Genomic DNA, 27,995 nt, shown 5'->3' with positions numbered 1-27,995 from the left:
CCTGGTTGAAAATGGCTACCCTAGACATATACTCACACAACACTCGTAGTACAGAATAACAGTTTAATTATTGAAACTTTAGGAACTAAAATTATTAAACCAAATGTTAAAAATTCACATTTTAAGATATTGGTCACTTCCTAGTAAAAAATTCATAAAAATGTACATCTGAAGTGTTTCTCCTGAGTTGTCCGTCACTGTGTGTCAGTGTCTAGATTAATGCTATAAAGACACTGCTGATTTCTTGGCAATAGTGAAATGTAAAACTATATTTTGTATTGTGCCTGTCTTCTATAAACTGTGCTATTATTTCATGTTTAACTCAACCTCTCTGAATGTGATCTCCAGGAAAAATGCAGAGCTTTATTTTACTGATGACCAGGTCCTTCAACATGACCCTCCCCATAAGATACAGGGTACACCACTCTTGAGCTTCTCTATATCTGATTTATATCACCTGGCTGTTAAGGGATCCTCTCTTCAAAGACTATTATTGCCTTAATAAATTTAAAAAACACATTTCAAAGTTAAAAATATTTTGGCAAAAACAACTCAGAGGCGAAAAGAGAAATTGTGTATGTACATGCAGTACCAGGGGAGGACTGACCATTTGGAAACTCGGGAACGGCCAGAGGGCCCGGGGTCAGTTGGGGGTCCCATGAGATGCCCCTGGTACCTTTTTCATAGGCTTTTTTGAGTTTGGGCAAGGACACAGGGGCCCCATGAGTTGTCAGTCCACCCCTGTGCAGTACTAATAGATTGCAACAATGCAGGGCTAAATTATAGTACAAATTAATATTTAGGGCCAGTTCACACTACAAAAATGCACTGCGGATGCATTCTGGATACCTTTTTGCTTACAGTTCACACCACATGCAGTTTGCTATGTTCCAGTATGTTTCTGTGCAGAAAAATTGCAGCATGTTTTACGTTTTAATTTTTTTTTTCCTGCACCGGAAACTGACTGGAACTCACTGCACTGGTGTGAACTAGGGCCATTGAAATACATGGAAAACACTGTGCATGCGTTTTTGATGCAAAAAAGAAAAAAAAAAAGCACACTGAACTGCATCTAATGTGAACTAGCCCTTACTGCATATAACCTAAAGGACAACTTCACCCAAAAACTATTTCAGTTTAGCATGGTTGCTGGCAAGTTGGATTGCATATCATGTTCTTAAAGATTTAGTTATCAAGATACTACCACAAGTATTCCCATTTAAACCCAACTGCTGCAGCTGTTCCAATGCTAACAGTTTACTGATAAATTCTGTAACCTTCAACAAATAACTGGGTCATTCAACCGTGACAAGACAACCTCTTCATTCTGGCCTTTAGGAGTATAAATAGTCAGCTTTTGGATGGAGTTGGCCTTTAAAAAAAAAAAAAAAAAAAAAAGTCAGTGTGTAACTATCTGCCAAATTTGAAGTATCTTCTCAGTTACCAGCATCCAGGTGTTTGGCACAGGAGCACCAGTGGTTTGTTGAGTTTTTAGTAGGCAAACCTTCTGTCTTCAAGGTAGCCAAGCTTGGCCAGGTTGTCCTGACAGGCAAACTGGATCATTGGAGGGGGTCCGCACATTAGCACAAGTGGATTATCAGAAGGAGATGGCAAGTGCTTCTTTATCATGTCTGCCGTGACAAAGCCAGAGCTGTACTTCCAGCCTGAAAAGAGAGCATGATACTGTTTGTCAAATACCATACCTTATATATGGCCCAAAGGTATTTGTATGGAGCTAGACCCTAAAATGTAAAGTAATTCAAAGGTTCAACATTACCCATAAAACTGACGCATGGCCTTGAAAAAGGATGGGAGTGCTACTAGTTGGTTTGACATGTCCGATTTCTTTTTTGCCACAGAAAAATTAGAAGAGCACCCAATGTGTTTTAGTGGCTTCCCGCACCCCCCCCCCCCCCATGAAGAACTAGGTAGTATAATAAACCAGGATTATTAGAAAATGTGCAGACAAACAGGCTGTTTGACCAACAAATGTTGATTTCCTGGTCCACTGCAATCCTCAGTGCTAGTACTTGCCTTTATTATACTTCTTTATACAACTTATTCACTGCCTTGTTATCTCTCACCTTGACTGACTGTTGTAACTCCCTCCTCATTGGCCTACCTCATCGCAGGCTATCATGAATGCTGCTGCCAGACTCATCCACCTTACTAACTATTCCCTCTCTGCCAATCCCTCCACTGGCTTCCCATTGCCAACGGATAAAATTCAAAACATTAACAATAACATATAAATTTATTTAGAACTCTGCCCCAAATTACATCACCAAACTTGCCTCCAAATATCACCCAAACCGTACTCTCTGCTCCTCGCACGACCTCCTATTCTCTAGCTCCCCTGTTCCCTCCTCCCATGCTCGTCTCCAGGACTTCTACAGAGCTTCCCCTCATCCTCTGGAACTCTCTACCCCAATTTATCAGACTATCGCCTACTCTGCTCACTTTTTAGGCGATCTCTGAAAACCTATCTCTTCAGGGAAGCCTATCCTACCCTCAGCTAATAATGGAATCTTCTAGTCCAATCCATCCCCCACATTGTACCACCAGCCCCTCCCTCTTAGATTGTAAGCTCCAAGGAGCAGGGCCCTCCTAACCCTCTTGTATTGAACTGTATTGTCTCCTGTTATATTGTAAAGTGCTGAGCAAACTGTTGGCACTATATAAATCCTGTATTATAATAATACTACTTCCTGTCTACCCTCCAGAAAAAAAAGGCCATGTGTAAAATCTGGGGTCAGAGGTCTCTATGTAATAGAATTAAAACAAAACCCACGCTATGGACCCCTAATAAGTACTGATGCTGCTGCTCAAGTGTGCAAACCACTAAATGATAGAGAATATAATCACAGCGCTAAACAGTACAAGTAAACAACTATAAAGTGTCCAACATAAACTTAAAAAATACCGTGACCAGTGGCATGCTATTGCACAGTAAGGTGATTTTGCTTCCTAAGTGAAATCTTCCTCAAAGTGCTCAGTGCTCTGCATACCATAAAGTGACTTTGTGGTCAAGAAAAATTGTGATCCGTGCCCCTTCTCCTGTCCTCGCACTCACCTGACAAGGTGGACCCCCTGCTAACAGCATAAGAATCATACAAGCTCTTTATGCGGTGTTGTATCTCTTTACCCCACTCTGCTATGGTTTCTGCCTTCTTTCATGCTCTTTTCTCCATTTCCAGGTTATATGGCATATACACTCATTGGCCCCTTTATTAGGTACAGCTTGCTAGTGCCAAGAAAATATCCCCCACAACATTGCGCCACCACCAACCTGAACCGATAATACACGGCAGGATGGATCCATGCTTTCATGTTGTTTACACCAAATTCTGACTCTACCATCTGAATGTCACAGCAACCAGTCTGCCCATTCTCTGTTGATATCAGCAAGGCATTTTCATCCGCAGAACGGCCGCTCACTGGATAGTTTCTCTTTTTTAGACCATTCTCTATAAACCCTAGAGATGGTTGTGTGTGACGATCCCAGTAGATCAGCAGGCTGATGCTCGGTTTGAACTTTAGCAAGGTTTCTTCACTGCGTCTAGATGCCCAAAAGCAATGAGTTGCTGCATCAAATGCTACAACAATAAAAAACTACACCTGCTATAATATACTCAATATGTATGCTGATAGCATAATCAGGGAAACACCTTACATATAAAATGAACAAAGACTAAAAAATGGGAAGAACACTGATAAAAAAACCTACTGCAGAGTTAGACTAGCGCTATCGTGGTGGGGAACATATAATACAAATACATAATGTCAGATGTGTGCTGTACATGTGAATGCTCAACATCTAAAGTAAAAAAGGGGTGATTATAAACAAGTCAATAAAAATATTTTTAGGGTAATGCAGTTAACCCAGCAGAACCCCAAAAAGAACAAGGAGCAAAGTTAAAGTCCACTAGTACACCAAACCGGAAGTGACGCGGGAGCCGCGGCCCCGCTGTCTGTATGAAAGCCTGTGTTTTTACTTCACTTGTAAGTGCATTTTTATAATAAATTCATATCTTTATGCATAAATACTGCACTATGTATTACCTTTTTTGCTTTATGTGAGCAGAATATAAAAGAAGAAGGGATCATAATTTAAGGGACAGATGACAAAACATGGGAACATATGAATCTTGTGTTTATAAGGGGAAAAGTGAGACCTGTAACTATACGGGTCCAATCTTAGAGGTGAGCACAGTGGTGAGTGGTGTATGTTATTGTGGAGCAGGGGCGGACTGACAACTCATGGGGCCCCCAGGCAATAGGGGATTATGGGGCCCTGTGTCCTTGCCCACACCCAAAAAAGCCTATGAAAAAGGTACCAGGGGCATCTCATGGGGCCCTTTACTGACCCCGGGCCCTCGGGCAGTGCCCTAGTGCTCGAATTGTCAGTGCGCCCCTGTTGTGGACTATCACAAAAAGGTGGAATGCAATGATGTGGAGTATCACAAAAGGTGGAATGCAGTAATATATCATATGGCAATTGGAGAAGAAACTCACGGCCAATGAATGGTCACCTATTGTTATTATTAATATTTTTATTAATATTTACTGTTAGTAATCATTTTTTTCTTGTGGATCATTTTATACATATATATTTATATATATTTTCTGTGGTTAATTATCCTCATAGATTCACATATTGGATTGTTATTTTTGGATTGGGAGGTGCAGCGATATATTTTTTTCTTTTTTATATTTTATATTATATTGGTTGTGGGAACACAATGACATTTCTAGCAGCCACTCCCTTTTAGCATATTTTTCATGGTGCACAACATAAGCACATATATTTAATATATTGTTAGAGGCGCGGAATACATTTTTTTATTTTTATTACATACCATATAACCGGGAAATGGAGAAAAGAGCATGAAGGAAGGCGGAGACCTTAGCAGACTGGAGTGAAGAGATACAAAACACCATAAAGAGCTTGTATGATTCTAGCAGGAGGTCCTTCTTGTCGGGTATGTGCAGGAACAGGAGAAGGGGCACGGACTGCCATTTGTCTTGAGCACGAAGTTACTTTCTGGTTTGCTGAGCACTTTATTAAGGAAGATTTTACTTATGAAGCAGTATCACCTTACTGAGCAATAGCAAGCAACTGATCAGATTTTTTTTTTTACTTTATATTGGACACCTTATAGTTGCTTATTGTTTACATGTACTGTTTAGCGCCGTGATTATATTTTCTAAGGCAGTGGCGTCCCGAGGCAGGTGCAGGGGTCCGTACCGGGTGACACCGACTGCACGGGGTGACACCGGACCCGCTCAATCCGCAGATCCGATCCATTCTGCGGGGATCGTCTGAGGGGGTATTACCGCACCGGGTGACACCAACCCAAGGGACGCCTCTGCTCTAAGGCCCCTATGTGACAGCGCTTCACACTCAGGCACCCAGTGTTGTATCTTGGTAGGAAGGAAAGAAAGTCACCCTTACCTGGATGTACCAAGTATTTCATGAATGAGGTAACAGGGAAGGTGAGAATCAACATTGAAGTGGCTACATTATCAAGTGAACATGTTTGCCCTGAATGGGCTAATTATAGATTTTGGTATTGAACACAAAGGTCATGTCCTTGAAAACTGCTCAGTGTAAGAACCCCCAGCCCCCCCAACTAAATGCTAGACTCACCAAGCGCAGTAACCTATGGTAAGAAATGAAGATTCACTTTTCACAGATCTGACTGGCAAATGAAATCAAATTGGTTTTAGGTTACCTTGAGAAGCATCAGAGTACGCCTGTTTTTGAATACATAAAGGTGCATGATCTTACCTTGAGGGGGGCGGTCCAGAGTGTACCACAGCTTAAACTGATTTGGGTGGCTCTTGGCTGCAGCCTCAAGTTCTGCACGCAGCAGAATGTCATCTTCAGTCTGCAGATAAAAATAAATGATATAAGTCCATTTACCAGGCAAACCGCTAAATACACAGATAACACACATTTGTGTGATCTGTTTAATCTGCCAAAGGATTTGTAATTCTGTCCATCCACTCCTGAGATTTACACAGCCTTCTTTGGATGACACTACTTGTAGTTAGGGGATACCGTTGGAGTACCGCTTTCATCAAAATCAGGGTGTAGTCTAGTTTCTCCACTGTAGGTGGCGCTCTCCTGGAACATTACTGCAGCTGGAGGGGGAAAGTCAAGAGAATCTTTCCTTGGTTTCTCTAGGATTCCCTTGGTTCCATGGAGCAGCATTTTGGTTGGCCACACTGCATCAAGGTGACCCTGACAGCCATTTTGGGTCACTCCAGAATCATTTTAAGTCCCTGCCTTCAGGTATTGGTAGGCATTTGCTAAGTGGCTAGTGTAGGGAGCACATACCCGCCTGTCAGGGACAGCAATAGCGGTAGGGACAGGTTCTCTAGGAGTAGGGACTGCTCAGAGCCTACGTCTCTACATCAGCAAGCTCCCTTTTGGGTTGGACCGGCCAGGCTTCATTCCTCCCCCTTGGCAGGAGTTTTTTTCTAGTTTGGGCCTACCACCACTGACTCTCCACTATATTGGCTGTAAGTTCCCAGGTGGTGAGCTTTCCTGCCAGGTTGTTGTACTGTTACAAGTTCTTCAATACATCAGTTAGTGCACTCTGGGCCTCTATGCATTTACTGCCACTACACCTACCCAACAAGGGGATTTAAGCCGGGTAGCTGACAAGTAATATATATGATCCTTCTGCTACCCTATTTTTGATGAAAGTTGGGGTCTATACGAAGAACACATTTAAAAGGCTCCCCTATGACAGAAAGTACCAAATCCAGTTACTATGTCATACAAAAGAAACAAAATAAACAAAACTTTATACATTCACTGACTGAGACAAATCCTTCTTCATTTGTGTCTCATGCTCCCCCACCCCGCTCACAGTTGGAGTGCAGCAAAAGAGGCAGTGCTGTCAATCCAGAAAGCAATGGGTAGGACTAGATGTGGCCAGGTGCTAATTGACAAGCTACAGGCTTGAGAATTGACAATGCTGACTGCCACATCCCTTGCAACATTTTTTCATCCCTCTACCGCCTACAGAGTGGCAATGCTGCTCTGTATTCAGGAAGAAAGTTGCACTGTTGTCACACCATCACAGGAAGCCACATTAGGTGAATTTCGCCGGCAAGATCAGCAGGTATTTGTGAATGGATGAGGGGGACTAAACTATAAGTGCAGATGTACTTATCAGTAGGTCCTGCAGCACATTGTTTTTATGAGAGGTCATAGCTCTACATGAAGTTACTGCCATCTGCTATTTTTGAAGAATTGTCACAATTACAGCCGAGCTCCTAGCAAGCAGCTAAACATTCAGTTGAAATACACATACTGTACATAAACGCTTTTGCTTTCAAAAAGATTCTTTAATTCTGTTCAGCTCGTCTTGTGATTTGAGAACCCCTACTAAACATCAGAGCCAGGTCTTGGAACTCCAGTGCAGTTAAAATAATTCTGAAAACGACTGCACCAATTTATACTTGTTAGCAGTCTTTTTTTTTTCTTTTGTTAAAGTGAAAGTTTCTTTATGCAGAACAGTCTGGTTCACCTGCTTACTGGACAGTAAGGGAGCAGCAGCATACTGATCCCTGGCTACTCTGATTATTTCATCATCTCAGCATGTTACACTAGAAGCTCTGTGCACTACAGCAGAGCCCAACTGGTTTCTAGATTTGCCCCATTCTCTTCCACTACGAGTCTGCAGATTAAGGCTGGCCTTACATTATACAAATTTCTTGAGAATTTTGCTTTAGATTTACCAAACACTATACAATATGAGGTCAAACCTAAACAACACTTTCAATTGTATCCAATTAGGCAGGTCCTTGCACTACATACAGTGGGGCAAAAAAGTATTTAGTCAGCCACCAATTGTGCAAGTTCTCCCACTTAAAAAGATGAGAGAGGCCTGTAATTGGCATCATAGGTAGACCTCAACTATGAGAGACAAAATGAGAAAAAAAATCCAGACAATCACATTGGCTGATTTGGAAAGAATTTATGTGCAAATTATGGTGGAAAATAAGTATTTGGTCACCTACAAACAAGCAAGATTTCTGGCTCTCACAGACCTGTACCTTCTTCTTTAAGAGGCTCCTCTGTCCTGCACTCATTACCTGTATCAATGGCACCTGTTTGAACTTGTTATCAGTATAAAAGACACCTGTCCACAACCTCAAAAAGTCACACTCCAAACTCCACTATGGTGAAGACCAAAGAGCTGTCGAAGGACACCAGAAACAAAATTGTAGACCTGCACCAGGCTGGGAAGACTGAATCTGCAATAGGCAAGCAGCTTGGTGTGAACAAATCAACTGTGAGAGCAATAATTAGAAAATGGAAGACATACAAGACCACTGATAATCTCCCTCGATCTGGGGCTCCACGCAAGATCTCACCCTGTGGGGTCAAAATGATCACAAGAACGGTGAGCAAAAATCCCTGAACCACACGGGGGGACCTAGTGAATGACCTGCAGAGAGCTGGGACCAACGTAACAAAGGCTACCATCAGTAACACACTACGCCGCCAGGGACTCAGATCTTGCAGTGCCAGACGTGTCCCCCTGCTTAAGCCAGTACATGTCCGGGCCCGTCTGAAGTTTGCTAGAGAGCATTTGGATGATCCAGAAGAGGATTGGGAGAATGTCATATGGTCAGATGAAACCAAAATAGAACTGTTTGGTAGAAACACAACTCGTCGTGTTTGGAGGAGAGAGAATGCTGAGTTGCATCCAAAGAACACCATAACTACTGTGAAGCATGGGGGAGGAAACATCATGCTTTGGGGCTGTTTCTCCGCAAAGGGACCAGGATGACTGATCCATGTACAGGACAGAATGAATGGGGCCATGTATCGTGAGATTTTGAGTGCAAACCTCCTTCCATCAGCAAGGGCATTGAAGATGAAACATGGCTGGGTCTTCCAACATGACAATGATCCCAAACATACCGCCCAGGCAATGAAGGAGTGGCTTCGTAAGAAGCATTTCAATGTCTTGGAGTGGCCTAGTCAGTCTCCAGATCTCAACCCCATAGAAAACCTTTGGAGGGAGTTGAAAGTCTGTGTTGCCCAGCGACAGCCCCAAAACATCACTGCTCTAGAGGAGATCTGCATGGAGGATGGGCCAACATACCAGCAACAGTGTGTGCCAACCTTGTGAAGACTTACAGGAAACGTTTGACCTCTGTCATTGCCAACAAAGGATATATAACAAAGTATTGAGATGAACTTTTGATATTGACCAAATACTTATTTTCCACCATAATTTGCAAATAAATTCTTTCCAAATCAGCCAATGTGATTGTCTGGATTTTTTTTCTCATTTTGTCTCTCATAGTTGAGGTCTACCAATGATGCCAATTACAGGCCTCTCTCATCTTTTTAAGTGGGAAAACTTGCACAATTGGTGGCTGACTAAATACTTTTTTGCCCCACTGTAGTTGAAGGTAAATCTAAAGGAACTTGGGCAGAAATTGAACAGAAAATTGTACAATGTATGGCCAGCCTAAAGAAAGCTTATATTATGACACCATCAGATGCTTATACTAATCAAATGTAATAAAACATTTAATGATTTTTCAAGTAACACATAACTAGACTAAATGGCGTTTAAATATCTGCCAGGGGTCCAGCTATAGGAGCAAATCATGATGCCTTACGTGACTACTCAGCCAGGGTCATCCCAATCTGCAATCGATTAGCCTACTCCTGAAAGATATTGGCATAAGAGCCACACAAGATAAGATGCATTCATCAAACAATCCTATCTTTCATCCACTTGCTTATCGTCCTTACTGCTAGCCATGCTTAAGCCAATGATCAGAAGAGAAGGTAGAGTATGACCTTTTCCTTAAAATAATCTATGTGGGTGTTTGGCCATCTTTGAAGATGGAAGAAGTTTTCTCTTACCTGATTAGCAAAGATAAGAGAACATTTTGTGTCATCGTTAGGATCCTCCGTAATGTGACGGATCAGCTGCAGCATTGGAGTAATACCTAGAGTAGAAAAGGAAAGAAGCGGTTAATTATATCTGTCCTCCTTTCTAACAATCCGCAACATCTCCAAGATACGCACATTCCTCACCCCAGACACCACCAAACAACTCGTACACTCCCTCATCATCTCACGCCTGGACTATTGCAATTCCCTTCTCACTGGCCTACCCAAACGAGCGCTATCCCCACTCCAGTCGATCCTAAACTCACTGGCCAGACTCATCCACCTCACCAACCGCTCCACATCTGCCTCCCCCCTCTGCCAATCCCTTCATTGGCTCCCGATTGCCCAACGCATCAAATTCAAACTGCTAACTCTGACCTACAAAGCCATTCACAATGCCGCCTCAAACTACATAACTGACCTGATACCCAAATACTACCCTACCCATGCCCTCCGCTCCTCACAGGACCTCCTACTCTCTAGCTCCCTGGTCTCCTCCTCCCATGCCCGATTGCAGGACTTCTCCAGGACTTCCCCCATCCTCTGGAACTCCCTACCCCAATCCATCAGACTGTCGCCTACCCTCCTCACCTTCAGGCGCACCCTGAAAACCCTCCTCTTCAGGGATGCCTACCCCAACCTCACCTAACAACTAACCTCCTCCACTCCTCCCGCCACTCCATCCCCCACAGCCACTTCCTCCTGTACCACTATCCCCTCCCTCCTAGATTGTAAGCTCGAAAGAGCAGGGCCCTCGAACCCCTCATGTATTGTATTGTTTCTGTCTTGTCTCATGTTCTGTCCCCCTTGCTATTGTACAGCGCTGAGCATACCTTTGGCGCTATATAAATACTGTATTATAATAACAATAATAATAATCTACACATTTATACTATCAAACCTTTAGTTTACAAATAAACATTTCAAACTGAACTCTGGACACCAAAACTTTTATTCGTATATATTCCTCAATGGCCATAAAGGGTACAGTATAAATCCACTTTGTGTCCACCAAATGCCATTACAAACCCAGTTATCTTGTAAAATTTGCAGCGGCATTATTACTGGGCTGCACTTGGCTTATACAGAGATCAGAGCTGAGGATGGGACCCAGAAGGCCCCACCCACTAAGGGGGTGGATACAAGACCAGTCACCCTGCACAAGAAGAGAGCATCAGTGACTGGTCTTTATTGCAAGGATCTCCTGTTCAAAGGAAAAATACAAGAGTTGTTTCATGCTGGATTACTGCACAGATCTAGATGAAATGCACAGGATAGGAGACTTAAGTAAGGTTACACATCTCTCTTATAGAGACAATATTTATTTAGCCCGGATTTCAGTTTTAATACAGGGTGCACCTATGGCACAGGATACACACAGTATTAGGGTGAAACAGGAAGGCGCTTCTAAGTGCAGTATTCCAGGTCAACTTTAATAAAAAGTGGTTAAAAACAGTTATAATGTCGTAATACAAACAGGCTCTAATGTAATCGGTCAGTAGCAGGGCTCTGTCCTCTGAGCAATGGATGACTTCATTAAAGTTGACCTGGAATACTGCACTTAGAAGCGCCTTCCTGTTTCACTTTCTTCTGCACGAAGTTTGTCTCCACTCTTTAGAAGTGCTGCTCAGTACCGGTTTCCCTACACACCATCCATCATCACCTGCCATACTTCCACAGCATCGTCCACCGACGCGCCCTACTACCCACTTTAAACAGTATTAGGGGTTTTCTACAGAGAGAACACAACAAAAGATGTCTACTTTCTGACTCTCTGTCTTTGATCAAAACTCTGTTTGCCCATTCAAAAGGAGAACCAGGAAAGTTAATGGAGGGAGAAATGGCTCATTTGGGTGTGCGTGTGTGGAAATTTGAGGCAGATTCTTTGAACCTAGTATAGTACAGACTTTTATCAGCAATGCAAGAGAGGTCGCCCTGAAAAACACATGAAAATAAAGCTAGAGTACCACCTGCAGCATGGATTGCAGGCTACATAATAGCCATTTGCAACATTACATATTCACTGTTCATACTATAAATTGATTTTTACTATAACCTATTTATCCTGACCACAGTGAAGAAAATATACATAGAGCCACCATGCATTACCAATAAAGGAGATGTATAGCCAAAGCATTTTTGGTTGAAATTCTCCTGTGGATTACAGTAGTGCAGTGCGTTCTGCACTGTGACCCGTTTTCAGTTGACTGAAGTCCGCTGTCGGTTGGCGTCTCTCAGCTGGTCTAGGCTGGGGAAAGATTCCGACTTCTAAGTCGGGATCCACCCCAGAGTCTGAAACGGCACCTGGCTCAGCCTCTCAGCGAAGTGCTGACAGCCTGAGCCTTCCGCTCCTTCCCCCTCCACAGCCCAGCGCTCCAGTGAGCACTGGTGGGGGCTGAACAGACAGTGGTGACAGTCAGTTTCCAGCCTTGGAGCCAAACCAATGCTGCATCTACCTAGGTAAGTACAATGGGGAGAAAAAAAAAACCATACCTCTCTTATAAACAGTGGAGAGACTTAGTCCACTACAGCTTCAGGAACCCTCAAAAAAGTAGATATTCCCCGATGCTGCATCCACCTAGGTAAGTATAATGGGGAGAAAAAAGAAAAACATACTTCCCTTTTTAACGGTGGAGTGGCTTAGCCCACTACAGCTTCAGAAACCCTCAACAACCCCAACAAGTGAATAGTCCCCGCCAGGGGCGGACTGACAACTCATGGGGCCCCCGGGCAATAGGGGATCATGGGGCCCCTGTGTCCTTGCCCACACCCAAAAAAGCCTATGAAAAAGTCAATGAAAAGGTACCAGGGGCATCTCATAGGGCCCTCTACTGACCCCGGGCCCTCGGGCAGTGTCCGAGTGCTCAAATGGTCAGTCCGCCCCTGGTCCCCGCAATGCGGAGTTGCTCAATTGCTTGCCTTTATTCATGATCGAACATTTGCTCCATTAAGTTGTTATCTTTGTACGGTTATTGAAATTCAAATTTTGTAAAAGTTATTCACTACGTTTTGACTGCATGGCAGTCTTTGTACACCGCATAATTCACAATGTACTCAATTCTATACCTTTAATAAAAATTATTGTACAAGAAAACAAATGGATAGCGTCCTCTCTATGAATTTCAAGGAATTATTTTACAGGAGTGCAAAGTACAGATTGAGAGAGGAGAAGAGTTTCTTCCATATTTCACATGTACAGAACAACCACCTAACAACAATGCAGTTTCTGGCCAATGCGTCAATCAGTACAAAACACAATATGAAGCACGAACAAAAAAACTTCACTGGAGTACAAGGTGAAACCGAGCCCCAGGGAATGCTCTATAGGGAATTAATGATAATCCTTCTCTATATAGAGAACAGACTTCTGTATACCTGTAAATGCTTTTTTTTTGCACCTGGGGAGTGACTTCATTTTTAATTTAAGTATACAATGTGCCTGTCTCTGCCCTGCTTTGATCAGCACAGGGACTACGTGCAGCCTCGCATAAACCAGGAACCTGCTCAGCAAAACCTTTGGCCTTATGCAAACATGAGAGTAATCTGACCTAAACCTATTCACTCTGTGCTACTGAGAATCACAGGCTAATATAAATCAACTTATCTAATAAATACTGCACTAAAAAAGTAAAAAAAAAATACTTTCTAATTTCCTGTACATACAACAACCACATACTGCAAAGAACTTTACAGAGTACAGAGAACCGTGCACATCAGTCTCAATAGGTCTTATAGTAATCTGTCAGATATGGACATATACTTTCTATTGTCAATGTGATCTGAAGTCTAAACTAGATAAATTGAAGTCATTATATTTTTGTATCTCAAAATGTTGTGATTTGTGATGATTTTGTAAAGAATATGCCTTCACATGCTGCTTCCTGCTCTCCTACTCCAGTGCTCTGTGTTGGCATAGCTGAGTAAAAGCCAACCGCCTTAGTACAAGTGTCTTCAAATAGACTTGAGTTGAAAGAAAAGAGGGGGGGGGGTGTCAGACCTGAGAAGAGGCGTATCAGGCTAATTAAGTGACTTAGTGCTGATTACTAAGAGCGCTATCATTTCCATGAATTAAAATTCTTGTCCAATTCTATTTCCAGGTGAAATCTGTCCTAACCTATGCGCATTACGGTACATTTTTCACAAGAAACCAGTTAGAATTTCATTCTGATAAAAACCAAAAAATGTCCATCTTTCTGCTTTGATTTTTTTGGTTCATTATGGTAAAAAAATCCATTGATTGGAGCACAATTAAAAAATGATTGAATAAATTGTGCAGCACTCCCTCTCAAGCCACTTAATCCCACAATTTTTGTTTTGTCTTTATATTGTATATGTTTGATGTGTGAATCAGATTTGTGATGGTGAGCTCTGAATAAAAGGGTAGGATTGCTCTACATGTAGCTGTGCGGGGATATTCATATTTATGGATTGGAGCACATTAACTGTTACAAAAAATTGAACAAACATTTCGAAAACAATACTTTTTAAACAAAATTCTAACTGTGTGTGGCCACCTTAACTCTGTTGCCTATTAGACTGTAACAGTAAAGTGGAGAGGATAAAAATAGAGACTGTTAGTACGTCTATCTGACCACATATCTACACTCACCAGCCACTTTATTAGATACACCAGTTCAATTGCTTGGTAACAAATTGCTAATCAGCCAATCACATGGCAGCAACTTAATGCATTTAGGCATCTAGACGTGGTGAAGACGACTTGCTGAAGTTCGAACCGAGAATCAGTATGGGGAAGAAAGGGGGTTTAAGTGACTTTGAACATGGAATAGTTGTTGGTGCCAGATGGGGTGGTCTGAGTATTTCAAAAACCGCTGATCTACTGGGATATTCACGCACAACCATCTCTAGGGTTTACAGAGAATGGTCCAAAAAAGAGAAAATATCCAGTAAGTGGCAGTTGTGTGGACAAAAATGCCTTGTTGATGTCAGAGGTCAGAGGAGAATGGGCAGACTGGTTGCTGTGACATTCAGATGGTGTGGTCAGAATTTGACATAAAAAACAGGAAAGCATGGATCAATCCTGCCTTGTATCAATGGTTCAGGCTGGTGGTGTAATGGTGTGGGAGATATTTTCTTGGCACTAGCAAGGTGTCCCTAATAAAGCAACCAGTGAGTGTATTTGTTTGACTTCAACTGGGATTTATTATACAGTTTTTATAAATCAGCATTTATATTTTTTTTCTTCAATAATTCCTTTGGAACCAGATGTCTGTAAACCGATCACCCAGAAAGCTCTCACTGAAATGTAATGCTTTGCTGCCCAAAGGTAAATACAGGGAAGTAACAGTCTAATCTATCATGCCTATACACAATAGGCTCCATTTATCATAATGTCTACGGATCATTAATTTTAAGTGGCTATTGGCTATGAATTGGCACGGCTAATGTCCAGCCAGAACTGTTAGTTTTCTGCACCGCTAGTTTGGGCACAGCATAAAGCTAGTATGCTGCAGCCAAGGTTAGCCTGGTGTTAGGAATTAGGTTAGAGCTTAAGAGTTAAAGGCCAAGTTCACGTTTTGTACATAAATAATAAATGCACACCTTTTTGCAGGTAAAAAAATGTGCATTTATTAATTTTTTTTACATTGCATCCTGTAAAGCATTGCACCCAAGAACAGCAGATGGCACGTGCAATGTGAGGTTCCTGCAGACTCTCGGTAAGCTGTCTGCTGGTACCTCTTGTACAGGCAAGCAGTTATTGAATGGCAGAAGAAATCAATGAACTACGAGAGTGCTCACTTGCGCTCTTGCTGTTCATTGAGAACTACAAGCTGTCAGCTGCAGTTGATAATGGTTCTTGTAGTCTATTCATTTACTGGAAAATGAATGAATGAGGAGGCCACGTGGGCGGAGACCTACAAATTTCAAATTGTGTCAGCGGGGGCAGGGTCACAAAGAGAGAAGCACTGGTGACGGGAGGTGGGTGCATAGAAGCATGTTACACCCTAAATATGGTGAACTTAACCTTTAAGTACATAATACACAGAATATAACTGAATACTAACATTTATAGGTAAACTTAATCCAGGGAATATCTCATTGCCTCTCGGGGGATCAGGAAGGATTTTTTTACCCAGCAGGAGCAAATTGAATCATGCTTTGCTGGGTGTTTTTGCCTTCCTCTGGATCAACTGTGGGTATAGGATTATAACTTTTATTTTTTTTTTATGGTTGAACTGGATGGACTTTTTTGTCTTTTTTCAGCCAGACTAACTATGTAAATATGTAGGTTAAATGACTGGTTAAAAGCTGTGAAGTTAAGGGTTAGATTTTAAGATTAGATACAGATTAGGGTCAGGCTAACGCAGGGTATACATTTACAGTTTATTCGTTTAATTCAACCAATGGGTTGAATGAAAAAAAATGACAGATCGCTGCATCAACACAAACGATGTTGATGCATGGATCTCTCACACGGAGCTACTGTATTCTGACAGGGGGACTAAAATCACCCCCCTTCCTGCCAGTATACACAGATCAGCTCTTGCAGCCATTGGCTGCAAGCACTGATCGAATGCTAGTTTTCCTGCAAGAACCTGGTCATTAGACTGGCTTTTGTTGAAAAGACAGTGGTACACCTTGGAATGAAGCTGCTGGTGTGCTGTGGGATGACAGAAGTGTTGATATGCTGATCGTGGCACATTGCACAATTTAATTTTTTTCTTTAAAACAAATTTTATTGAATTGTCCCACAGTAACATTACTTTAATATCATATCATCCATGGAGTTCATACTATGCGAATGGGAACATTTAACCTATATAATCCGAATTTGGCTGAAAAAATGGAAATAAGCTTTAAAGGACAGATTTCCTTAAAGTTAAATGAATAAATGAGACCAAGTCAGTTTTATTTTACAAACAGCAAAGATTAGATATTATTGTGTAGATAATACCAGCTGGTCTGATCAAGCAGTATCTGTCATATGTTCTTGAACATAACAGAGCAGGTATACTTTATGCATGTTCTGAAAATGAAGTTATGGTAGGAGAAACCGTCTTTTATTACAGAAAACCAAATTTCTCTAAGTGGGTTTACCTGCTTATATCAGGAAAATACATCAGGTAAGAGGTCATCACATCACTCACCTGTCCCCCCAGCCAGCATCCCAATGTGTTTTGTGGTCTTTATTTGAGGTTCAGACTTTTTGTCCGGTCGGATGGCAAATTTACCTGCAAGAAAACCAAGGATTAGTGAGAGGCCCAAGAAATCTGTATACAGATACAAGTTCATTTTAAAAGGGGACTAAGGTAATTTATTAAGAAACAGATATTTGACTTATAATTGTAGTGGTCACCTCGAAGTTTATGTAAACCCAACAATAAATGTCTCATATTTGCTCCCTGTTGGACTGTTGTATATACACCATTGAAAGAGTTTTGTTATATTTGTTCAATAAGTGCAAAAAATACCTTTTTGATCCTGCTAAGAAATTTATCAAGCTAATAAAACCATCTTATGTACTCTGCTCTGTACTCTTATCAGTTAGCACTGATTAGTTCTCTTTATAGACTATAGCACACCTCTCCTTATAGTTTGTAGAAAAGTAGAATGAGAGGTGTTCTGTAGTCCTAACACACTTCTTGTCCTAGAGTGACAAAACTGTCCCTCCACAGATAAAGTACAGTGACAAGTGTCACCCTAGGATAAGAAGCATGCTACTGTCAGGGATCACCAGGTGACCATAAAGGAAAAAAGCCTTTAACCTCCTCGGCGGTATGATTCTTTCCGATTTTTTGTGCTGAAAGCGGTACCATTTTTTTGCATGGAAATATGTAGTTTTTTATTGTAGGCTGTAATTTTTAGGAATAACTCACTGAAATCTGTCCAAAACAAGAGTCTATTAAACATTCCGGATATGATAAAATTTGAAATACGAAATCATAAATTATAATTTAATAAATAATCATAAAAAATAATAATAATATAATAATAATAAATTTAATTCAATAATATAATCAAACCAAAAAAACTGAAATTTGAAATACAAAGGCAAATTCGCACATCACTGAGCAAAGTCGCAAAATCGTTTTCAGTGTCTGATGACGAATTTCCCCACGAATCATTATTACTCAATTCTGCAAGAAGTTCTGATTTACTATCGCTGCTCTAAAACCGCTTTTGATGTAAAGGGACGCTTTTTGGATGCCATGGACTTTTCTCAGTTTCCAGGCAGAAAGAACATTCAAAATGCAGGCAGGGCACAGGACAAAGCACTAGGGACAAAATGTATGTGAAATTCATTGAAATAGTAATGACAGCAAAAATGAAATTTTTAAAAAATTTCAAATTTCCCGCCGGTTCCGGCGCCTGTACGTCCCGACGTCACAGGGACCGGAACACAGAAGCCGGATGCCGGCATCGGCCGGAGGAGATGGCCGGGGACGCTGCAGGGGACACATCGCTGGAGTGAAGGACAAGGTAAGTGCTGCAGGCACCCCCAGAGAACGCCGCATGGTAAGCCCGAGTGTAGCTCGGGGTTACCGCTTTTGGTATAGAAATTTTACCCCGAGCTACACTCGGGAATACCGCTAAGAAGGTTACAAAGGAGACAGACAACTGATGACCCTCCATCTAAGGGCTTGCAAGATGTGATATATTATTATTATACAGTATCTATATGGCGCTAAAAGGTTTGCTCAGTGCTGTACATTATAGTGGGAGACAGAACATAAGACAATACAGTAACAAAACAATATACGAGGGGTTCGAGGGCCCTGCTCTTTCGAGCTTACAATCTAGGAGATATTAAATCCATTTCTGAGGTGTCTTTCATATTGTTTTTACATGTTTGCGCTTCTTTATTTTTATGCATTGTAGTATATTTAAACCCCAAAAACATACCAAATTGAAGCTTACCAATCCTTATCCATGGTGGCTGCATTATTTTTCTATTTCAGGCTTTTTGCCTTTTTATTTTCACTTGGTGATCTTGCAAATTACACACTTCATGTACCTTCAAATTTACACTAATTTCTTCACTGTATCTATGGAGGTATGGTTATTACACAAACAGTTAGCTACTGCAAAGACTATCTGACTGCGTCACAACTGCACAATTAGGCTATCAGCAACACAGCAAGTGCATTGTACTTGATAGGTGGGCCAATGGGTTGGCCAACTTGCATTGTAATGCCCCTTACACACAGGGGTGTCTAGCTGTTGATCATCTCTCCTGGCATTTTAGAAGAAGACCAGGTGCAATGTCCAGTCCTACTGCTGGTAGCCTCTCGCAGTTTATGGCAGGTTAAGGCTTGACTGAGCTGAACACTGTGCTGAGTAGCACTCGCGTTTAGGGCCCTATGTGTTCAGAGATGAATGCTCAGAACACATAAGACCTGCATTCTGGGAATTCAACCCTGAATGCTAAGAAACCAAAACTTGAGTACCACTCAGAACAGCGTTTAGCCCTGTCCAGCTACAACCTGCCATAGACTTTTATAGGCTGCAGGCGAAGGGGTTGGGTGCTCCACCTATCCTTCGCGGGTGTACTAAACAGATGGAATGAGCAGACAGCACCTAAACGACTATGTGTGCAAGGGACCCAAAGAAGGAGCAATAAAACACAACCATTGTATAGAGCTGCAGAGAGAAGAGACTGAGTATGTAAAGGGTCCTTCCGCTGAGCCTCTACCTTCAATACTTCAAGTCATTGCCCTGGAGCCAGTATACAGATTAGGAAACTCAAAGTAAAGTCAGAAGTCATTACCTCTATATTTGTTCAGGGTTATCGACTTGAGGTGTTAAAGCCAGAGGTTCAGCATGACAACCAAGTAACTAAAATTTGCAGAATGAGTAAAAATAGCAACAGACTCCATGTGTCATTCAGGAAAGGTTTCCTTTTAACATACCTTTTCCTTTGTAGACTAGAAGACCATTAGGCCCCCGAAAGTCAATAGTGTCACCTATTTTCAAGCTGTCCAAGTACTGGGACATTTTTCCTCCGTCTGGGAATTTGGGGTTCACATTTTTGTAATAAACCTGAAAGGCAGAACCAGCCATTGTTAGGGTTTCTCAAAACCTGCAGCAGATACAAATAAAATCAAGATTCAAACACCAGATTCCAAATGGTGACATTCACAGGACCATGCATCCTGGTCTATGGACAGTTGCAAGAAAATATAGAGGGTATACATGGCTCTTTGTCTGTGCAATCATCCACTGTTTCATAAAATTCTGTAACAGAGTTACTCATGTTAGGCCTTTAGAGATCTAGAAATCAAACCTGTCATGTCGTGTCTCTGGTGGCCTGGGGTCTACGTTTTGAACTTTGCATTTATTAACATGATTGTATCTGCAGCTTGATATAACCCAGTGCCAAGCACTGTTCTACATTTTCAATGTGTTTGTACACAGGGGTCTGGCCAGGTGGAAGAAATAAACTTTGTTAGATCAACTAAGAGTAAAGGGAAACTAGACTTCCTAGCCAACTGCACAGAAATGCAATTGCAGTATTAAACTATATCTAAGTGCACAGCTTTTTATTTCATTTGTGGAGATAGTAACAATGAGGGTTAAGGTCTCTGACATAAAAGTAAGGGACTGAGGACTCTGATGTGAAGGAATAACACTCATGTGAAAAGTGGGAGGATCTTCTGATGTTAACAGGGGGATTCTGATGTGACCCCATTTCAGACTGGGGTGCTACAAGTTTTTGCATACTTTTATAGGATGCTGTAACTGAGAAAGGTTTAAGAAACACTGATTTACACCAACCAAGGGAACAAATGCCCCCCACCTCCCAGCCCAGTACTTTCTTGTTCAGTACTACCTTTAGCTTTACTTGTATCTGCAGAAAGACATTTACCTTTATAACCAGATCAATGTGACCTTTCACCTCATCACTAGACACCGGGGTGTATGCTCGAACCACCAAGCTGCCATTGACTTTAGCTGAGAGGTAGATGTGCTGACCTATAAAAATTGTATATAATAAAAGTATTATAGTTCATAAAAATTTTTTACTTTGATAGATATTAACTAGCCCTATTACATTCTCAATAATATGCTGTCCTACTAATGGTTAGCCAACAGCTAGCTAACAAAACTGACAGAAGCAGCATTTGTGTTTCAGTCCAAAGCTTAATTTATTTCTGTGAATAGTTCTGTAAAACTACAATACAATTACAATATGATTGTATACATGTCTCTCACAAATGCTTACAATGAATACATTTCTTGCAAACAGCTACCTACAAATCACATTAAAATGCAATCTAGATATATATGTGATTTTAACAAACACAACAAATGAATTTACAGGCATATGTGTATCAAAGGCAGAAAGGAGACCTTCACTGGTGTGTTCGTGTGGAAGTACAGTGGTGGATGGGGAATCTTTATTTACAAGACACTACCTAATCTTGTTAAATAAAAACAGATGCCGTTGCAGTGAACACCCAGATGGCTCCATATTTAACACAATAATGTCAATACAGAACAAATAATATAAAAGAATTAAAGAAACCCAACAGGGAGATTGGAGACTCCTCATGATGGTCACTGTCAGGAATGGACTTGCCAATGGTGGTGGGACTCACCTGCCTTGTGGGCTGCAGTACCAGGGCTGGCCAGCGGGTGCTCTCAGCAACCAGAAGCTCACTCCTGCAGTCGGCCATCACCTGAGGCTGATTGCAGGAGGTGTATTTAAGGAATGGCCAGACCTGCAGTCAGGGCCTTGGTGTATGTTTCCCATGAGCCCCTGTACTTGCATCCTGTCTGCTTCCTGCCTGATTCTGCTTGATCCTGACCCTGAATGAACTCCGCCTGTCCTGACTTCGGCTATTCCTGACCACTCTCCAGCCTGCTCCTTTGGTACCTTGTCTGCCTGATTGTTCCTGACTCGGCCCATCTGACTACACTCTGCCTACTCCTTTGTGTCTTGTCTGCCCGATGATTCCTGACCCGGCCTGCCTGACCACTCCACCTCACCAGCCCTAACTGCTCTTATCTGTGTACATTTCTTTATCAGTTGGAGGTTTGGTTTTGTTATATTGAGCTTTATATTTGTGTATAACCCTTAATAAATTATATTGTTACACCATACTTGAGCCTGCGTTTCCCTGTGTCAGTTCACGCATCTCTGGTCTTACCGGGAGCCCTGACAGTCACAGTAGGTATGCTGACCCCAGATCTCAACACAGACATCTCACCAGTAGAGTTTGTGAAGATCTTCATTTATCCAGATCATGGTACACCTAGTCAGTCACATATACCTGGACATGTGCAGTTGAATGTGGCTACTACTAGCTCTCCAATAGAGTTCCTGAGAAATATAAGAAACTGTTAACCAGTTTCCATTTCCAGCAACTACCGCATACTGAAAATTAAGGTTGATATTGATAATAATGGACTGTGGCATGTACATTGATGTTGTATTCTCTTTATAGAGGAGTCAGTCTCAAAAAACTTTACCTATAGGAAGTCCCAAAATGTGCTCAGATGATGGTAGACCAAATCTGAATTTCTTAGTGTCATGACTGATTTCCTGCAAAAAGCAGTGATAATGTGTTAAACAATTCAACTTCCCAATAAAATATATTACTGAGAGTAACAAGAATAGGTTAGGAATGCCCAGAATCCTATATAAGACTCAAGTCACATGGCCTTTAGATGCCATAATACTTCAAAAACTGTTGTCAAAAACTTCGTACTGAGACAGCTTAAAACATCCATCGCTAAATCGTAATATCCAAGAAACTATTGGTAACTTCTACCACTGCACACCATTCTGATGCAGAGAAACTCACTTGGTAAAGTCTTTTCAGAAACCAACACTTTTCCTGTCCCCCACTGCTCTCACTGGTTTCGGATGACTCCATCATCACTATTGTAGCACTTTATTAACTAATTCCCTGAAACACATTGGCTCAACTTGTATATCCATTATCTTCAATAAAGGATTGTACCCTTTCTACAGTATACAATAGGGTATTCCTTTAGATACTGGACGCTCCTCACTCTCCATCCAAATACCTGTCACTGACCTGACACTGCAGTTGTATCAGTAAGGTAGGAGCCCATACCTCCAAAAGGGAGGCAAACACCACCATTCACCCATGGAATCACGAAAAAAATGGTTATAAATAACTCAAAGAATCCTGCATGGTCTCCCAACTCCAACTAATCAGTATTTACTACGTGGAACTCTTGGAACAGTGGCCAAGGCAGCCCATACATTCATAATTTTTTTCTCTTCAACCCATGTGACCATGTGATCAGCTGCGTCCAATCACAGCTGATCACAATGTGAACACACTTGCCGGTTATCGGCAGTACTTTCCTCATGAGGTCACAGCGTGAGGAAAGTACTGCTGATAAACTGCAAGTGTGAATGGAGACATCTACACTGATAATCAGGGCATTGAGTATCAGTGCAGCCCCAAAAGTGCCCACCAGTACTGCATATCAGTGTATCCTCATCAATGCCCACCAGTGCTGCCTCATCAGTGCAGCCTATCAGTGCTGCCTTATCAGTGCACATCCGTGCTGCCTATCAGTGTCCATGAGTGCAACCTCATCAACGCACATCAGCGAAGGAGAAAAATTATCCGTTTGCAAAATTTTATAATAGAAACTAAGAAAAAAAGTTTTCACATTTTTCTGTCTATTTTCATTTAATTAGCAAAAAATAAAACACCCAGCGGTGATTAAATACCACCAAAAGAAAGCTCTATTTGTGTGAAAAAAATGCTAAACATTTCATTTGGGTACAGTGTTGCGTGACCGTGCAATTGTCATTCAAAGTGCGACAGAACTGAAACTGAAAATTTGCCTGGGCAGGAAGGGGGTAAAAGTGCCCGTTAGGCAAATGGTTAAACATGCACCAAAGATGCAGCATGTCAGACTTTTAAAAATGCACCACACCTGCATCTCCCTGGTGTTAAGAGTTCCGAAGGATATATTTTCAAGCATTTTGTTCCACTTTTTAAACACTAAAAGCAATATCAAAAACGGATCAGTTAGAAACATCCCATACATGTGATGGCTAAAGCCCAACTCTGGGAAGCTTAAAAATGATCACTTGCAGTTGGAACAAAAAAAAGAAGATCTACTTACCCGATCCTTCACACTGCTAGACCGGTTCCTGTAGCGTCTTCTCCCTGACGCACCACCAATGTAAGGTCCTGATGTCATCAAGACCAATGCAGGGTCCATAGCCCTACATTGCACAAGAGGACACCAAGGGGGAGATTTACTAAAATTGGAGCACTCAGAATCTGGTGCAGCTGTGCATGGCAGCCAATCAGCTTCTAACTTCAGCTTGTTCAATTAAGCTTTGGCAATAAAACCTGGAAGCTGATTGGTTTCTATGCAGAGCTGCACCAGATTTTGCAGCCTCCAGCTTTAGTAAATAACCCCCCAAGGGACAGTCCACCACTGGAGCAAGGGGAAGCGCCATCTGCTGGAGAAGTGGAGAATCAGGTAAGTTAAAGTGTTTTTCCTCTTTCATTGACTAAACAAGCAGCAACCCTTGCAGTGCGGGTGCAGCCCCATTTCCCAGAGTTGGGCTTAAATGTCCACAAATGTTTGGCCATAACCTTTATACTCTATCACAGGTTGTACAGACACCTGCCCAGGATGTTTTCTTCCAATAGCTCTTCAATTACTCTCAGACAGAACAAAGACCTATTTAGGAGGAAAATCCTGCTCATGCATTGTGGTAGGTGTACATTTTTTTTTTGGAGCTGTATGTCATGCGTATACTTACTGATTTCACCATGTTTATGCGATCCCTTTAGTCTATATTGATTGCACTACAATAAACAGTAAAGGGAAGTTTGTAGGTTTTGTACCTGTTTTTCAATAAGAGGAAGAGGGTACTTGGTGTTAGGATCCAGGAGGGTGACCGGTGCCTTCTCTGCTTCTGTTCCCAATGATTTAATCACGAATATTAAAGTGCTCACTATAACCACCGCCAATGCGATTATCACTATGGTGTCCTGATAATAAAGAGAGAATTGGACATAAGGATGGGGAAGAAATTCAGATATATAAATATACGTAATTCCCATAGATATCCTTTCCCTACATGAACACTCTTACAAAATATGAGATATAAGAATATGAACACATGTACGAATAGACATTACGAATGCTGCCTAATGCCATTTTTCAATGTATGCATAACCAAAACTGTTTTTTTTTTGCTTTAATTAGAGTACAGAGGATTTAACCCTTTCGCTGCCACTGATGTGTAATTCTGAAAAGCTCCTGACAACGTCAATTGGGTGACGAAATGCATCGGATGGAGCCTAGGCGTGTGACGTCACCACGTTCTGGAGGGACGGCGGCTATTTTCTTGGTTGGAAACTTTGTTCAATGCTGGTAACCATTCATAATAATGTGTAACATCTATTACATTAGTTGATTTTAATTTCAAATGACTACACTATGAGTGGTCTTCTTTTCATATTCCTCATCTGATTACTGGATGGGAGTCTTTTTCAAAGCCTGTAAAGATCTTATGAGAGGAAGATTGAACTTTATCTTGGGGAGGATTGCCAGCTTCATCATCTGCACTATTCATTCCTCACTTTGGGCTGCGTGTATTGACCGGTGTGTTTCAGTCAGGACGTCTGGTAAGGGGCTTATCCATTCAGGTACTTTGGTGATGGTGGACCGTGTGAACTCCGCTTTGGGCAATTTAACAAAAATTTTTTGGAACATTTGGACTTTATGATTATTTATTTTCATACAGATTAGCGCTGCATTTTTTATTGTTTATTATTTATATCACCTTTTATGCGAGCAGCTTTTTTGAGTTATATATTTTGTGTATGAATCTAAGCGCAGGTTTGGTCGTTTCTGTTTCAATGGAAAACTCAGGATGGCAAGGCGGGTAGAGGGAAGAAAGATCAGCGAACACCGGTTCGCTGATCTCTCCTTTCTACTAATAACCTGCAGGAGACATGTAAAACATAACATTCTCTAGCTGATGCAGCCAGGGAGGAAGCTAATGAACTGCGATCTGTGCTCCACTAGCTTCACTGACGGGCAGGGCAGACTTCAGGGGTCTTAAAGACCCCTAATGTCTCATTAAAAGAGCCAGTCACCAAAAACGTATCACACCTGCATGACAAAAAAAAAAAAGCCACCAGGTCCAGTGCTGAGCAGTAGCCTTGTTGCTTACTGAAAACATGTCAGTCACTTGGCACAGGTGCCACTCATGAAACACTCTGCAATTGCTTCGTGAAAATGTTCTCTGATTGGGCTTGGTGGAGATCATGACATCACATCCCTGTCTCTCCATCTTGCCCAATCAGAAAATGCATTGGATTTATTGAAAAAATGCACAGCATCCTTTTAATCGCACATGTGCCAAATGAGCAATCTCCTGTGATCAGCAAGCCGTAGGGCAGCTGCTTGGCACAGGACTCGGAAGCAAGTGGAGATCACTGGAGTGGCGATATCTACTATAGTGATGTCCAGCTTCCACAGGGATCCCTCAGGTATGTCACACCCATACTTACATAGGTCCAAGCTGGACCAGTATAACTATGTAAAAATCACCACGCCTAAGCTTTAAGCCCCATTCACACCTGTACAAGGTGCCAATTTTTTGCGTGCTTTTTGCTCCTGCATCTTTTTTTGGCAGAGGTTTTACACCGTGCATTTTGTCGCATGACTGCATCCTGCATTTAAGGTGCCATTGAGAAAAAAATGGCACCGCAAGCGTATTGCACATCTTTTTCCACACGTTTTCTGATGTGAATGCAGCCTCAGATCGCATCTATAGCAAAAGCTAGTTTCGGGAACCAATTTAAATAAATAACAATATTTTGTTGCATGCTAAATACACTCTGCAGATAAATACAAAATAAAAATACCTTGAGGTTAGGGACTGATGTATATGTACAATGCATACATAAAGCGCTGTGTAAATTGATGGCGCTATATAAGTACCTGTAATAAATAGAGTGGGGAATGGGTGACAGGTACTCTTTGCTATGTTAATATTGTCCTATAAAACCTGTTTATCAGTAATCTGAGAGGTATTTGTGTATTGTAAAATTAAAAAGACAAAAAAGAGCTCCTGCTAATCTGCAATCCTGGCTAGGTGATTGAGTTTAATGTGATCCACTGTAATCCACTGATTATACATGCACAGAGTGAGATCCATAGGACGTGATTGTGTGCTGCTTAATATCTATGGAATTTCCCAGAATTCTCTCCCAGCTCTGTGTGCACACAGACCCTCCCATGGTCTGACACCACCTCACAACCTGATAGTGGCCAATAGAAACGCACCCTTCTCTTCCTATACATCAGACCAGACACGCCCCCTTGCTCACACATGACATGTGCTGCATTCACAATGACCATGTTACCCATTGATGGGGACACACCGATCTCTTCCTCTGACAGCCTGCTGGATGTGCAGATCTCACTGTTCATATGTGAATCAATGCACTGATTTTGTTCCATTGTATCAATCTGATCATATTAAAGATCTACATTATTACAAATAGTTCTAGATCTCTAATATGTGGATCATAACTATGACCATTTATATTGCAATGATCAAAAAGCATTCCTTTCCTAGAAGTATTCATCTGCAGGCAGCAATTAAATAAACGCACTGCAATCAAAAAAGTAAAAAAAAAAAAGAAGAAGAAACAAAAAGACCATGCAACAGTTATTAATATAGTAATACAATTATTACTGATGTATGCAAATATGATGCAACCTGCACACACTAAAAAGAGCAATGTAATCATTCCTACTGTGTTAGAAAATATTATTACAGGCATGCAAATACCATGCAATCAGCAGACACTAAATACAGCATGGATTGCAGCACAAGTATACAGCATGGAACCGCAGGGATCAGTGATATCTGCAGTGTATTAGTAGTTGAGGGGTTAAATCACAAGTTGTAAAATATCAGCAAGCAAACCACAACTGAATTAAATGAATCTCTGAGTAACTCACCATGGTGTACTCCTGCACAGTCAGATGGCTGCTTCTCACATCAACACACCAGACTCATCCTACAAGAGGCTGCTGATTATAGTCCTCTGTCTGCCCCGCCCAT

General features: G+C 41.6%; 1 protein-coding gene across 1 annotated transcript; it reads right to left on the bottom strand.

Annotated features, from left to right (window-relative positions):
* Positions 1-49: 49 nt before the first annotated feature.
* LOC149463153 (NADH-cytochrome b5 reductase 2) lies at positions 50-27,995 on the bottom strand. The gene is made up of 9 exons (XM_089675853.1): positions 27,893-27,995; positions 24,754-24,900; positions 22,373-22,445; positions 20,766-20,872; positions 19,810-19,939; positions 17,047-17,130; positions 9,908-9,993; positions 5,792-5,891; positions 50-1,664 (listed from the first exon to the last, which is right to left on the bottom strand). Exons 1-9 carry the CDS (start codon positions 27,893-27,895, stop codon positions 1,492-1,494), a joined length of 903 nt encoding a protein of 300 aa, XP_089531979.1. The 5' UTR covers positions 27,896-27,995; the 3' UTR covers positions 50-1,491.

This window comes from Staurois parvus, unplaced genomic scaffold, assembly GCF_062004578.1.
Source record: "Staurois parvus isolate SC_StPar_1 unplaced genomic scaffold, SC_StPar_1.0 ptg000159l, whole genome shotgun sequence".
Lineage (NCBI taxonomy): Eukaryota > Metazoa > Chordata > Amphibia > Anura > Ranidae > Staurois > Staurois parvus.
The sequence above is the reverse complement of the archived record's forward strand: the minus strand, read 5'-3'. Positions and strand labels throughout refer to the sequence as shown.